The sequence below is a fragment of the Priapulus caudatus genome, unplaced genomic scaffold (assembly GCF_000485595.1).
Source record: "Priapulus caudatus unplaced genomic scaffold, Priapulus_caudatus-5.0.1 Scaffold11, whole genome shotgun sequence".
In the NCBI taxonomy this organism is placed as follows: domain Eukaryota; kingdom Metazoa; phylum Priapulida; class Priapulimorpha; order Priapulimorphida; family Priapulidae; genus Priapulus; species Priapulus caudatus.
In genome coordinates this window covers 504,906-518,762 of record NW_014577072.1, presented here as the reverse complement: position 1 = coordinate 518,762, position 13,857 = coordinate 504,906, and the positions used below count along the sequence as shown (strand labels likewise).

Genomic DNA, 13,857 nt, shown 5'->3' with positions numbered 1-13,857 from the left:
TATCAAAGCAATCGAAAGAATAAGAAGAGCCGCTAAATCTTCCGTTTTGGAAAAAAAAATTTTGCGGTCGGGCGAATAGCCAGAATTCCCTATTGGCCCGACGGTCGGGCGAATAAAAAGAATACCCTATTGGCCCGACGGTCGGGCGAATAGCCTCATGCCAACGGTGTGGAAAGTAAAGGCCCAATCCTAGTTTAACACCTTGGCCGGGTTTAGCTTAGCATATATGCGAACTATATATGTACCGTACACGGTTCTCAAACTATAGGATTGAGCAAAAGTAAATACCAGTATTAATAAAAATATACCAGTAATAAAAATAAATATATATATAATTATGAATGGGGGTTAAAGCACTAGATAGAATGTGACCTAAAAATAACACCTAACTCATCTGCATTAGAGTCTTGGGTTTTAAAATTTTAGACAAGTATGCATATTGCTTTTCTCTGGCCAGTTGTTTCTGGATCATGGAATGAACACTGTGAATGAAGATGTCATTTCCATTACCGAGGGAGTGCACCACCAAGTGTCGCTCAGAGGAGCATGCAAGCGAACTCATAACTACGGTGACAAGTAGGGCTGCTACAGTGGATCAGCTAAAGGCATATTGTCTGCAACGCTGTGCAAATTTTGCACATGTCCGTGATGAGTACGATATTTTTCCACAATTAGTCTCGCATGTGGTTATATTGTTATTAGTAGTATAATATAAACATTCGAAATAAGATAACTTTTTACACATATACCAGAATGTATATTTACAGCATATATATATAGATTATAATCACTACCTTGTTAATTGTTTTGTTGATAGTACTGGTAATGAATGGCTACCATATGGGATACCCTTTCTGCCCTAGCCACTATATTTATGTTCATGCTGAATTTTTAGTAAAATGATACCCTTTCTTTCAGGCTTGGCCGGACTGTTCTGCACATGGCGGCAGCATGTGGTCAGACAGAGCTCGTGTCCTGGTTGCTAGAAGATGCACACTGTGATGTCCAGCTCATGGATTATGAGTCCAGGTGGAATGCCCTACACAAAGCACTGTTTTATGGACAGTTGTCAGTGGCTAGGACTCTCATTATGGTATGTACATGGTATAACAGGGTGGCCACATACCGGTAAGTTAGAAAAATCAGATAAATTCTTCTTGAGCTGGGGTTGTGGAAATCTGCTGCAATAAAAAATAAAAGCAATTTTGAGCGTGACAAATTTCAGGGAAATAAGTAGATAGTGCGTCACGAAGAATGACAATAAACGATGGTTTAACAGAAATGATAAGCCTAAATTTGGTGATAACTGATAAGACCCTATATGACTGTAAGTCTGGGATATTTTTTACTAAACTGGGAATGATGAAGGTCAGAAGAATATAAAACCCAATATGTAGCCATCCTGGTAATGACGTTAACCCATGGCGGTTGAGGAAAATGAGATATCTGAAAAGATATCGACTAATAGGTTAGGTAGATGAATGTCAATATGATATATGGCGCTAATAACATTGTGATGGCATATAATTGTATAGGAAGTTATTAAGTGTAGTGAATGTATTATCAGCTGTATATTCAGCCATAGCAAATACAACAGCGGTAGAAACTTTTGAACAAGGGAGTTCAACGGACTCCCTACACTCAAAAAGAAGGAGTCCGCAGCAAAATGAGGGCGTCCACAGTCTGAGGTTCAAAATTAAAGATGTTAACAATAACGCATGTGCTTATTTTTAAGATTCATGCAGTTGCACATCTGCCAAATTTTCTTTGGACATTAGTTGAAAAGTACAGTAATTCCGCGAGGCCGTGCTCCGGAACGAACTATAGTTACTATGGCAGAATTTTCAGGGAGTCACACGGACTCCTGCATATGTGAAATCAGGGAGTCCGACAGTAAATCAGGGAGTATTTGACTCCGGACTCCCGTTAATTTCGCACCCTGTACAATATGTGATCACTTTGTTCTCTGTCTTATTTATTGGCCATTAGCCACACAGCATGGCGCTAGATATGTGAATCATCTCGAGATGTCAGCACAATGAAATCCTTTTCAGCATGGTGCAAGTCTGACCGCATGTGCAGACTATGATGGATTCAATCCACTAGACATTGTGGTAAAGGATCGACGGATACCAGACCAGTTTTCATCTAGTGGTAAGATCCAGAAACTGGAGAGGAGGTGATATTTTCACAGTACTTATAGCATATGTCACTTTGGTTGATTTTCCTAAATGGGTCACCTAATACCATAATGAAAATCACTTTTCTGCTGGAATTTTGCAACTTGATGCTATGATGACAGTTGATTTTTGTTAATAGACTGTGAGCAGTTGTGTATCTTTAAACAGTATTCACACCCATTATATCACAATAATGCTAGATAGTAATTGATTTGTCTAACAATTTGAATGCATTGCTCTCATTATTGTACACAGTGTTCTATCTACAGAGCACAAACTCCCTTGGAGCTTTGCTAAGGTTCCAAGATGGCATGTGTTTATTTAAATAGCAAACGTGAGGGTACAATAAAACTTTCGATTATAAATCTGACCTGCAACGATGTAATAAGAAATTATTTCAGAAGCCATTTATAAATATGACATGTGACAGATGGGTGCATGGCTAGGTGCTTATTTAAATTGTAAATATAACAAGACACCTGCAACACTATTCATATGTAATTTATGTGTTAACCAACAGATGTTATAACTGCTATTCTAATGGGTAAACATCATTGGTCTTTTGTTCTCTTAGATCCCGGTGATCTTTATACATGGGGTGACAATGCAAACTTCACACTAGGACATAGTGATGGAAAGAGCAAGCATTATCCGGAAATGGTCGTTGAGTTTAAGAAACATTCGCTATCGATCAAACAGGTGAGCACACATTTTCCTGGACGTCACTCATATCTCAACATTTCGTAAATCATGTTGAAGGACAGATTTGAATGTGTCTGATTATTAAAATGGGTTTGGTTATCCCCTCTGTCCTGCAGTATAACTAGCTTCACTTGCACCTAGTCACATCTACTGTTCTCTCACTAATATGGCACAGTTTATATTAAAGTTGGTAGTGTTATATTAAAGGAATAATAGGTCCATTGATTATGCAATGTTGACGAATGCTAGAGTAACTGGCACCTTGTGTAGTTAATAAGTACATTACCTTATAGCCAAACGCTTATTAGTTTGTCCAATATCACTGCTGGTTACTAAGAAATGTCTAATTGAAATCCGCAGTCCAAAAATCAGTTGTTTACAGTTTCAAACCGCTGCTGGCGAAGCGGATGTGATACAGATTTATAGTGCACCGGACATTTTCGCACGCATGCTCGGCCGTACGCAATGCTATCATCGGTGATTTCGTAAACATGGACGCTCGTGATAAGGAACTTTTTGTCAGGGCTGTCCACGTGCGTCCGTGATTAGTACGTGTGTTTTACTCTATTTCCATGTTTAGTTCGTGGCCGTGGTTACACTGCTGACATCTCCGTTTCATCTGGCGTCCAAAACATATGGGCCGCACAAATGTTTACGTCATCGCTTGACTCCTGGATGACATTTACGGCACGTAAATGATACGTTGATACATATCAACAACCGATTTCAGGTCTTGTTTGTAATGTAACCAGCAGTGATATTGGACAAACTAATAAGCGTTTGGCTATAAGGTAATGTACTTATTAACTACACAAGGTGCCAGTTACTCTAGCATTCGTGATGCTATCATCGGTGATTTCGTAAACATGGACGCTCGTGATAAGGAACTTTTTGTCAGGGCTGTCCACGTGCGTCCGTGATTAGTACGTGTGTTTTACTCTATTTCCATGTTTAGTTCGTGGCCGTGGTTACACTGCTGACATCTCCGTTTCATCTGGCGTCCAAAACATATGGGCCGCACAAATGTTTACGTCATCGCTTGACTCCTGGATGACATTTACGGCACGTAAATGATACGTTGATACATATCAACAACCGATTTCAGGTCTTGTTTGTAATGTAACCAGCAGTGATATTGGACAAACTAATACGCGTTTGGCTATAAGGTAATGTACTTATTAACTACACAAGGTGCCAGTTACTCTAGCATTCGTCAACATTGCATAATCAATGGACCTATTATTCCTTTAAAATATAACAGTGACCACACACTGCTACCTTAGTGTGTATTAGTAGTCAAGAAATAATCTGAACTGCTGTGTGTTAACACGTTTCAGGTGGTGATGTGTGAGTTCCATAGCGTGGTTCTGACTCACTGTGGCCGGGTGTACACATGTGGTCATGGACGTGGGGGTAGGCTCGGTCATGATGCCATGACATGTCTAGTAAGTGCGTAGTTGTGCTGCATATGTTAAATATCTAGTTAATTTTGAATTTATGGGGCCCATTGGCAGAAACGTTAGAGATTGTTATTTATGGCTATCTTAAATTGACTACGTCACGAATTTTCTATGGTAAAATTTGTCAAATTTTTGTTGCTTTTTTTTTACATTAAAAGCAAGAACTAACGGGACTAAACGTATCGTCAAATTTTTACCTGATAAGATTGTTTCTCAACTAGTTAAAAATCCAAAAAACCTGGACAATTTGATATTAGTGTTCCTGACATTAATTGCTTGCTATGGGCTATGTATGAGTCACGAGTGTATGTTCACATCGAACAATATAGTAAAATAGGAAGTATAATGCAGCAATTTAACCATAAAAAGTGAACAGAATTACTTATATTTTGTGAGAAAATGTACTTACGGCGACGTAATCACTTTAAGAAAAATGTCATGACATTTGCATGACACTTTACTTAAAAACGTGCGGTGTGATATTTTAGACTCGTGATGTTTCTGATAATAGGCCCCAGGTGTTCTTTATCAGGTTTTATTTTGTTGTTGTTGTTGTTGTTGTTATTCCTACTAAAATGCAAAATTTCAATGGTCTTTGTCTTGCACGAGTAGTGACGTATGGTTATTTTACACAGATGCCCAGACAGGTTGTGGGCATGGACAATGTCATGTATGTTGCCGCTGGGCTAAATCACACGGTGATGCTCACTGATGCAGGATCTGTTTGGACATGTGGTTTAGCCACAGCTCACTCCTTGTCAACCACGAGTCCAAGATCAGAGGAGGCTTCTTTCAGTCCCAAAATGGTGTGTACTCCCATTACTTGGGGAATAGAATACATCACACACACATGCATGCGAGCATGAACGAACACGCGTACGTACACCTGCCTGCACTCACATGCACACCGACATGGACACACCACATGCACACATGCACGCACTGCATGTATGCGTACACACGTGCAGACACGCACACATGCATGCACACTGCACATTCACTTATGCATACACTGGCACACACACAAATGCATGTAGCACATATGCATACATGCACGCACACACACGCAGGCACGCATCACATATGCACAAATGCACACAGGTGGGATGGGTGGTGGGGTCTTGTTTCCCAAAGTTTACAGTAAGCTTACATCACATAAAGCTGGCTGTCCCTCCATGTTCACAACGGAGGTAAGTTCAACTAGCTATTCCAGCCCTTTCCCATTCCCCAGTGCCCATAGTAAGCATACATCCTTTCCAGTTGATTTAGCCATGTTGTTTCTCAGTCTCTAAATGGATATAAACCAAATATAGGCCTCGTCTTTCTTGACCAATAGAGTGCATTCTGTAGACCTTATTTCAGTCTGGTTGTAATTGCTCCAGGTTGACAATAGAGATATGTCTGGCAGAGCCAGTGCCAATCTCTTGTTCCTCTATGTGTGTATGCTGCCTTTCAGCTCGGTGCAAAAATCATGAAGACATTGTGCATCGTTGGGATTTGTGCTGGACGGTTCCACACAGTGCTATGGACTGCTGGCTCCGTATTTACGTTTGGCGTCAATGCTGGACAGTTAGGTGAGTGTGTTGTACCACTCTGCCAACTTGCTAGCGCTTCTGTTATGTGCTTTTCGTGCTACATCTAGTGTGCATGCTTCATTCTGCATACTCTTTTCTTCTTCTTTTAACTTCTAAAAGACTATCTAAGGTGTAAATGACAATTTGCTGTGTTGGGCTATCTGTAATCTAATGCCACTGTTTCTTGTGTTGGTTGAAACATGATGTCAATACATGCAAAAAATAAATTTTTATCTTGGTATTTTAGAATTAAATATGATTAGTCCTTATCTGAAGTGTTATTTTTAATTAAAAACTTACTGTGATGGTTTATGCTTTCACACTTTCTCAATGGACACTCTAGTGTATATACTTTAAAACACACAGGTATGTTCATATGCATCAATATGTCAGATAATGCTGTATGCAGAGTTGAAAACTATGGAGTTACAGGAAAAGGTTGAAGCAGGGAAAAGTTACAAGTCACCAGTAAAAAGGCCATAAAAAAGTACTAGGAAAGGGTACCATGCGTACATATGACATAACTATTTTGAAGGACACGCAAGGACATCAGAACTGATTATATCACAACCGCGACTTGTGGCGGCCCTTGACCACAAGGACATCATTCCAAAGCTGGTCTCCTGCTGCGAGGGTGCCACTGTCTGCGTGACAACGAAGGGCGATGTTTACGTACTGCACGAGTACCAAACAAGAAAGATTGCCTCCAAGTACGCCGCCTGTAACATCCGGCAATGTATCGACTTTGTGAAGTCGCATGAGAGCGACTGATCGTAACAACTTATCGTACGACAATGTTATGCACGATAAGACAGTAGTCATTGCACTGAGTCACAGTGCAATTCAGGTTTGACTGCATCATAATCAACATGGGCACTTTAGTGGTGCTGGTGATTTAAGTTGTAAATCTGGCAGTGGACACCCCTCCTTGAAGGTATAAAAGTTCTATTGCTGTTGCAGGCATGTAGATGCTGTGAGGGTAACAGCTTATGGTGGGCATCTAGATTGTGGTGGCAAGATCGAGGGCCTGAATGAGAGGGGTGGCCATGAGCTGAGAATCCTACTGCTTTCTTCTACCAACAAGGTTTGCCTCAATTTATATTGACAACATTTAGCTTCCAATAATTACCATGTCGCTTAATTTATAAAGATTAGCAATGGCATGTTTCACTGATAGGTATGGCTGATGGATATGACTGGTTGGCATAGTTGATAGGGGTGAGTGAAAAGTTTGGTAAAGGCTGTATTGAGTTGTCGACACAAAGGGTGTGACAGGCATTGTTAGGGTTGACTGACAGGTGTGGTTAATGGACATATCTGGTTGGCATAACTAAGAGGCATGAGTATGACAACATTGACAAGTGTGGTTGGTGGTCATATCAGAGAGGCTTGACTGATAAGCATGGTTGACTGGCATGTTATGCAATTGCAGCTGTATTCATGGAGAGCCTCTGATCCTATAATGCGGAGGGTTTTGTTCACAAGCTACCGATCTGCTCTATTCACTGAAGTTGCTCTGCATAGACATGGCGCCATCATGGCAACCAGTGATGGCGAGGTGTTTCTAGCTACTTTTAAGAAGAGGGGTCCTACGGTGAAGGAAAAGGGTGAGTATTTACAATTTCGATGCTGTTTGTAATAATGCACATGTAAAATGTATTAAAACGAGGTAATATAGTTAAAACGCATAGGCTGGTCTATTAAAAGTACGTCACATGATAGGTGATACTAATTGGTAGGTAAACTGCAGGAAAATCAAAAGGTATGGATTTTTTCACCGTACACAAAAACTGTTCAATGTCCGTACAGCTTGCTATGTGTGTATAAATCATCCAAAATAAACATCTATATCGGTGTTTCTCATTCATTCCTCTTTGAGACTGCTTGTCCCCCTCATTTGGTTTATTCTAACTCATGGTGTTGATATTCGATCACCTATGTTATGGTTAGCTGCTTTGTTTGTTAAAGGATTCAGCGATTGTGGATAGAAACTGGCATTTAAACATATTTTTATGTATAAATAAATAAAAAAATCAATGTGTTTATTTTTTCTTCATTAATTCTCCATCACAAACCAACTGTTGCTAGCCAAGATACACATTTCAGGAGGCTGCCATGCTTTTCTGCTGCCAGCAGCACTGGCATCGACCGGCTCAGACTTGTAATATGTACTAAGTTACAGGCGACGTTGCTAGTGACTATTTGCATTGTCTGCTGGCCAAACAAAAGAGCACTTGTCCCGGTTGATGCCAGCACCACTGGTTGAAGAAAAGCATGGCTTTCTTCTGCATTGTTTAGCTTGACTAGCGGTGGTCAGTTTATGACGGAAAATTAATGATGAATAAAGAAACACATCAATTGATTTTTTTTATGAATAATAATATGTCTAAATGCCAGTTTCTAAGCACAGTGGCCAAGCCACGAGGCAAAGCAGCTAACCATAACATAGGTCAACCACAACACCATGAGTCGAGGAAAGCCTGCCTAAACCTAACTTTAACTAAACCATGGTAAAGTTGAGCAGTGATGCTGGGAGAAAACTTACACAGAAAGCATGATACAGGCAAACTACAATCTAGTTTCTAGATGAACTGGTTGATTTTTACATACTGGTTTGTGCTCTTCAGAAGTGGTGTCTAGCAAAGAGAAATCTAGAGAGTGGGACACGTTCGTATACCGTGGCATGGCGGAGTTATTGAACATCGAGGACTGTGAGGTGGCACTACTGCAGCGTGTCAGCGGTGTGCATAGAGCTACGGCTGTGTCGTGCGATCCAAGCGGTCGCAATTTCGCTGCTGTGCAGTCGGACCCAAACACCAGGTGGGACTGATTGCTTACTTACTGACTAAGCGGTTGCTTGATGGCAAACTACATGATTACCTGTTTGCAAACTACATGGCTATAGCTAATTCTGGTCAGTTGAAAACCAGGTATATTAGCGGCGAACTACTGTAATCTTGAGGCGCAACTCTTCTAGTATGACGGAGGTTCCGTGCGTTGAAGCGAGTACGATGTGGCAGAATCTGAAGCAGCTATATGATGAGACGGACAGCTTCGATAACATACATGACGTCTGCATCAAGGTGCGGTACCATCTGTCGCTTCGAGAATGCACAACATTGTATCTTTCTACTTTGGAAAGATATTTAAAAGCATTGGAAATAGTAACAACTTTTTGAGTGCTTGAATTTTTAGCCAGTGTGTTATTGTTAATATTGTTTCGACAATGAGCAATAACCATGATGTAGTTGCTACATATTTGGTAGGCAAAATTTGCAGGTGCTTCAAAGGTCATTCTATGCCCACGCATACATCTTGTCTTCGAGGAGCGAGTTTTTTCGCAAAGCGCTGGACTGTGGTTCTGAGCAGCCTGGCACACACCATGTTGAGGTGGACGGCATTCATCCCGATATCTTCGCCGAGATCCTAACGTATATGTATACAGACACCTGCCATCCGCTGCAGCCTGGCTCAAAGTTTCAACTGCAGCATCTAGAGGGCGTCACTGGTAATGTGCTATCGATGAGTGACACAGGACAGGAGCCCCACTGCGGCGATTTTTTGGACCTGCACGGTCAAAAGGTATGCGCGCAGCCACCTATGAAAGGTGAAATGTACAATGTACTGTTTCACCTCCTTCGTGAATCTTACCAGGCAGCTTAGCTAAGCATTGTATTTATAATGCCTGTTCTATTAGAGATTGTAACTGTCAAATGAAACCCAAAAGAAAACTTCCCCTCTTGCAACAGTTGGCATTGCTTAGGCAGACCATCATGATTTAGGTATGGGATTAGGTAAGTCTTGATTTCTAGCTTGGCTTTATGTAACATCGGGCTACTGTACTAAAATTGTTGGCTGCCATGTTGGCAATAAAATCAAAATGACATGTAATGTGAAACATACCACAAGGACATATATAATGTAGTAATATAGCATTTTGGTGCTACAAGTTTACAATGCCATATTCCTTTGAAATTAATTTATTATATTACATAGGTCCATATAAATGAAAGTGGTGCTACTGTTGATCTACTCTAGTCGGATCTATAGTCATCCTAAATGAAATAAAAAGTGGTTGTTTCTGTGTTCTGTGGTAATTGTGGATCCATGTTTAATTGTATTCATTACCTCTGCCCACGGAGTGGAGGAGGTTATGTGATTGCTCTCGTGTAGTGTGTTCGTGTGTTAGTCCGTTCGTGTGTTAGTGTGTTCGCGCGATCGATATTAGCGCGTCGAGTCAGCAGCAGGCCAGTCAGTCAGCAGCAGCCAGCAGCGAGCGGCGAGCCAGCTCATAACACATACATGTTACATGGGGCGTATGGCATATGTCGCTGGTGGAGGTATGCACTCTGTGAGTGCCCTCTGTCTAGTTTAGAAGTGTTTTGTATGGGTTGATAATTAATTCGGCCACGATCTTCATTGTCCATCAGGTGGAGCACTTGCCAAAAAAGGCCAAAAAAGGGCAAAGAGTACTCGCTGATGGGGATGGCCACCACATCAAAGGGAAGGTTGATTCGAACCCCATCATGCTACTGCAAGAAGCTGCGCGAAGGCTAGGCATCTTCAACCTTGCTAAAAGGTATCATGGAATTGTTTCAGCCACTACCGAGTACTGATTATATGTACCCTGTATACAATGAGAGGTTGGGAGAGCAGACACTGGTAACTTTGCTAACAGTTCCACGTTTATGATTGACTTCCATTGTTGGTGTGGGGCGCCACCCATTACCGAGAAAACCAAGTTTTCAACACATCTTTTTACCACACGACAGGTTGGAAGGTGTGAAACATATCAGTGGTAGAGTTCAGTCAACGGGCAAGATGGTCCATTGCAAAGACTTCACGTTCTCACGGAACCAGTTTCCAGAGCTACACGATGTCACATTACAGGCACAAGATGACAGTACTATATCTTGCCACAAGTGTGTCTTGGTTGCCAGGCTGGAGTACTTCCATAGCATGCTAACTTCAGGCTGGATCGAGGTAAATACTCTAATCATATTCTCTATTGCTGTGTCCTTCATGCCAGTCGTTTATGCTGCCCGGTGTGGAATTGTGACAGGAAATTGTCTTGCGTAGGCATCCCAGGAGACACCGCTCAAGCTTCCTGTGGCCAGTAAGGTGCTGCATTGCATCGTCGACTACCTGTATACAGACTCTGCAACTAGTCTGATGGGCACAGAAGACACAGAGTTTGTGTGCAGTGTCCTCGTTGCTGCTGACCAGCTTCTAATGGGGCGTTTAAGATCGCTGGCTGAGATAGCGCTGTCCCTGCAAGGTTTGTCAGTCTTTATTTACGAGCAACCGCGTACCAGTTCTTATTTGATACTGGGAAACGTACCATGTATTCCTGTCGGCTACCGAATATGGACCATTGCGTTTTGCGTGCTGTTGATCATGCAATCTTTACCTGTTTGCAACTGCGCACGTTTAATTCCTACCAGCTACTTAGTATGAATCATGAAGTCTGGCTTGGCTTGTTATGGACCGTGTCACCTACCCCTCCCTTCCACACAGATATACCAGTCACTTGTTGTCTCATGACTCGAGTATCGGCATGTGCACCACGTTGCAGTGTCTCTGCGAAACGTCGGAGAGATTCTGGAGTTGTCCTACGTGTACAATGCACCACAGCTACAATGCTACTGTCAGCAGTTCATCTGCCTGAACCTGCCATCAGTGCTGGAAGGCCGGACACTGGACGTCTGCAGCAATGACGTCGTGGATCGACTGACGGACCATTACCGCCAGACGGTAGGCACACACCATAGCAGGCGATGCGTACTGTATTTTTTAATTAACAATGAAATTTACTGTATGATAGATGATGATGGTAATAGTGTCAATGCGACGTTGCAGTGGACGTGTGAACCATGTCATGCTTGTGGACAGCTTGTAGAAGCTGCACGTTGTAGCCTTGTTGTGCCAACATTTGCTTCCAATTTTAGCATGCGATAAGTCACTTTTTTTCTGTAATTCGTTCATCGCAGGTGCAAGCCATGTCGCACCGAGTGATCACACCATTCTACAACACCCCAGATTTCTCACAGCTAGACACGAGTTTTACACTGGTAACCCCTCTGGCCGATAATGGTATGCCAAATGACAGTGCGGCATCACAGCGGGTGAAGCAGCGCAAGAAGTCGCGTGGTGCGAAGTCCCGGAGTGTAAGCGAAAGCAAAGAAACACTGGCTGGTGGTGACAGGCAGCGACTAGAGTCTGTGTGCTCTATAGTGTCAGTTGATGAGGTGAGTGGACTAATGGGGGCGTTAGAGAGTTACCGGTGTCCATAATTACAGTTGTTGGTAAGGAGCAATGTGTACAGTAAGAATATTAGACAATGTATGAGTGCTTCTAAGATGTGTTGGAAGCAGTTGCTATAGTGTGAATAGCTAAGAGTTGCTGTAGGATGGTTAAAGGGCTAAACGTATAGATTAGATGATACAAAATTTTCTTCATTACCTACTCTATTTTTAACCTTTGATACATGTGTACAAATTTATGAAAACCTAGGATTACAACGTAGAGGACCCTCTCTCCTCACCAAATGATAGTTTCCATGATGATGATCTTCCACAGAAGCAAGAAGATATTAGGTACAGTATATGAATTGTGGTTTCAAACAAACTGTACAGCTAATAATCTGAATGCATTTATGCAACCTTCATCATGTGCGGTCAATTCGATCATTTGTCGTAGAAATCCTAACAAAATGGTCTTATATAGCTATGAACAGGTGGGAACAGATACCACTGCCCTTGTGTAAGTATAGTAATGGCAGACAATCTTTTTGGATATTATTTCAGTTCAAATGACGATCTGTCAAGCCGTTCAGTTTAGCAATGTCAATTTCATTAGGCGATACTGTTACCTGACTAGTTAGAATACGTGCTGTTCACTCTCTCTCTCTGAACACATATAATTACATGTAGTGATAATAGGTTGAAATCTTCAGATGTTAGCAAAAACGGACTGCATATTGTAAGGACCGTATTTTTGTTAGATCTCTTGCAGGTGTTTTGAATGACAGCGCTCATGGTCAAGAGGTCAAAAATCAGGAATCACTACAACAGCCTCCCCCCGCTCAGGGATATTATAGTCAACCAAGTAAAGACCCATTGCCACAGTCACTCCACATTCAGGGGTCCTATAGCCAATGGGGAGCAGTTTCTCCACAGTCTCCTCCTAGTTCTGGTATAATCAGCTTACGAGACATCATGGATGAAGAGCAGCACCAGATTGTGAAAGCAAAGAGGTATGTACGGATTATTGCACTGACCAGTTTTGCCAAGTTTTGCGTGAGGAATTTTAGGGGGTCACTTACTGATGTTGATTAGATTGTCCTAAGGAAGCTGGTCCATATTTAATTAGGGCATATAGCGCTTACCAGTTTGCAATTGAATATGATTAACAATCTCCTATAGACTTTGTTAATTGCATAATCTGTAACATTGTATGGTAGTGTGATTATTATGCATTTTTGTGTACATTTTGCAGGTTACCACGTATTAAAAAGCCATTTCAAAAAGTTCAGCTAAGCCCACAGAATCATAACCATGGCAACCAAACAAACTGTAATAGAGAGGATGCAGCTGCAGTTAGCACTGGCAATATGCAGCAACCTTGGTAAATAATGACTGTGAGGTTACTGTACTATAAAGTGGAAATCAAGTTACACTATTTTTTAGTGGTAAAAGTAAAATTTATTATATCCTATAATATATTAAGGTATAATACTTATAACAAGAGCCGCAGAGCGTCTGGGCTCATCTGAGGTCTGTTGCTACGATTATAAACGTAAAATTTCAGTCGTGCGTAGTACCACATTTGTTAGGCGCAGATATGCAGACACGCAGTTGCGTACACATCATTGTTAGGACACGCCCACTATCGAAGATGGAGGTTAGGGGGAGGGTGGGGGAGGGTGGGGGGAGGGGGTGG

At 41.7% G+C, this 13,857-nt stretch overlaps 1 protein-coding gene across 1 annotated transcript in view; it reads left to right on the top strand.

The window, feature by feature from the left end:
- The first annotated feature begins 451 nt into the window (after nt 1-451).
- Nucleotides 452-13,857, top strand: part of LOC106807710 (inhibitor of Bruton tyrosine kinase-like) — a 16,221-nt gene continuing 2,815 nt past the window's right edge. Inside the window, exons 1-21 of the mRNA XM_014810146.1 lie at nt 452-652; nt 919-1,093; nt 2,055-2,154; nt 2,755-2,879; nt 4,220-4,327; nt 4,978-5,148; nt 5,799-5,916; nt 6,452-6,626; nt 6,877-7,000; nt 7,349-7,523; nt 8,544-8,736; nt 8,894-8,999; nt 9,196-9,498; nt 10,347-10,495; nt 10,689-10,899; nt 10,996-11,194; nt 11,492-11,670; nt 11,907-12,164; nt 12,430-12,512; nt 12,920-13,171; nt 13,414-13,542. Of these exons, the coding sequence (XP_014665632.1) occupies nt 489-652; nt 919-1,093; nt 2,055-2,154; nt 2,755-2,879; nt 4,220-4,327; nt 4,978-5,148; nt 5,799-5,916; nt 6,452-6,626; nt 6,877-7,000; nt 7,349-7,523; nt 8,544-8,736; nt 8,894-8,999; nt 9,196-9,498; nt 10,347-10,495; nt 10,689-10,899; nt 10,996-11,194; nt 11,492-11,670; nt 11,907-12,164; nt 12,430-12,512; nt 12,920-13,171; nt 13,414-13,542 (3,497 nt within the window). The 5' untranslated portion in view covers nt 452-488. The remainder of the gene's footprint in view (nt 653-918; nt 1,094-2,054; nt 2,155-2,754; nt 2,880-4,219; nt 4,328-4,977; nt 5,149-5,798; nt 5,917-6,451; nt 6,627-6,876; nt 7,001-7,348; nt 7,524-8,543; nt 8,737-8,893; nt 9,000-9,195; nt 9,499-10,346; nt 10,496-10,688; nt 10,900-10,995; nt 11,195-11,491; nt 11,671-11,906; nt 12,165-12,429; nt 12,513-12,919; nt 13,172-13,413; nt 13,543-13,857) is intronic.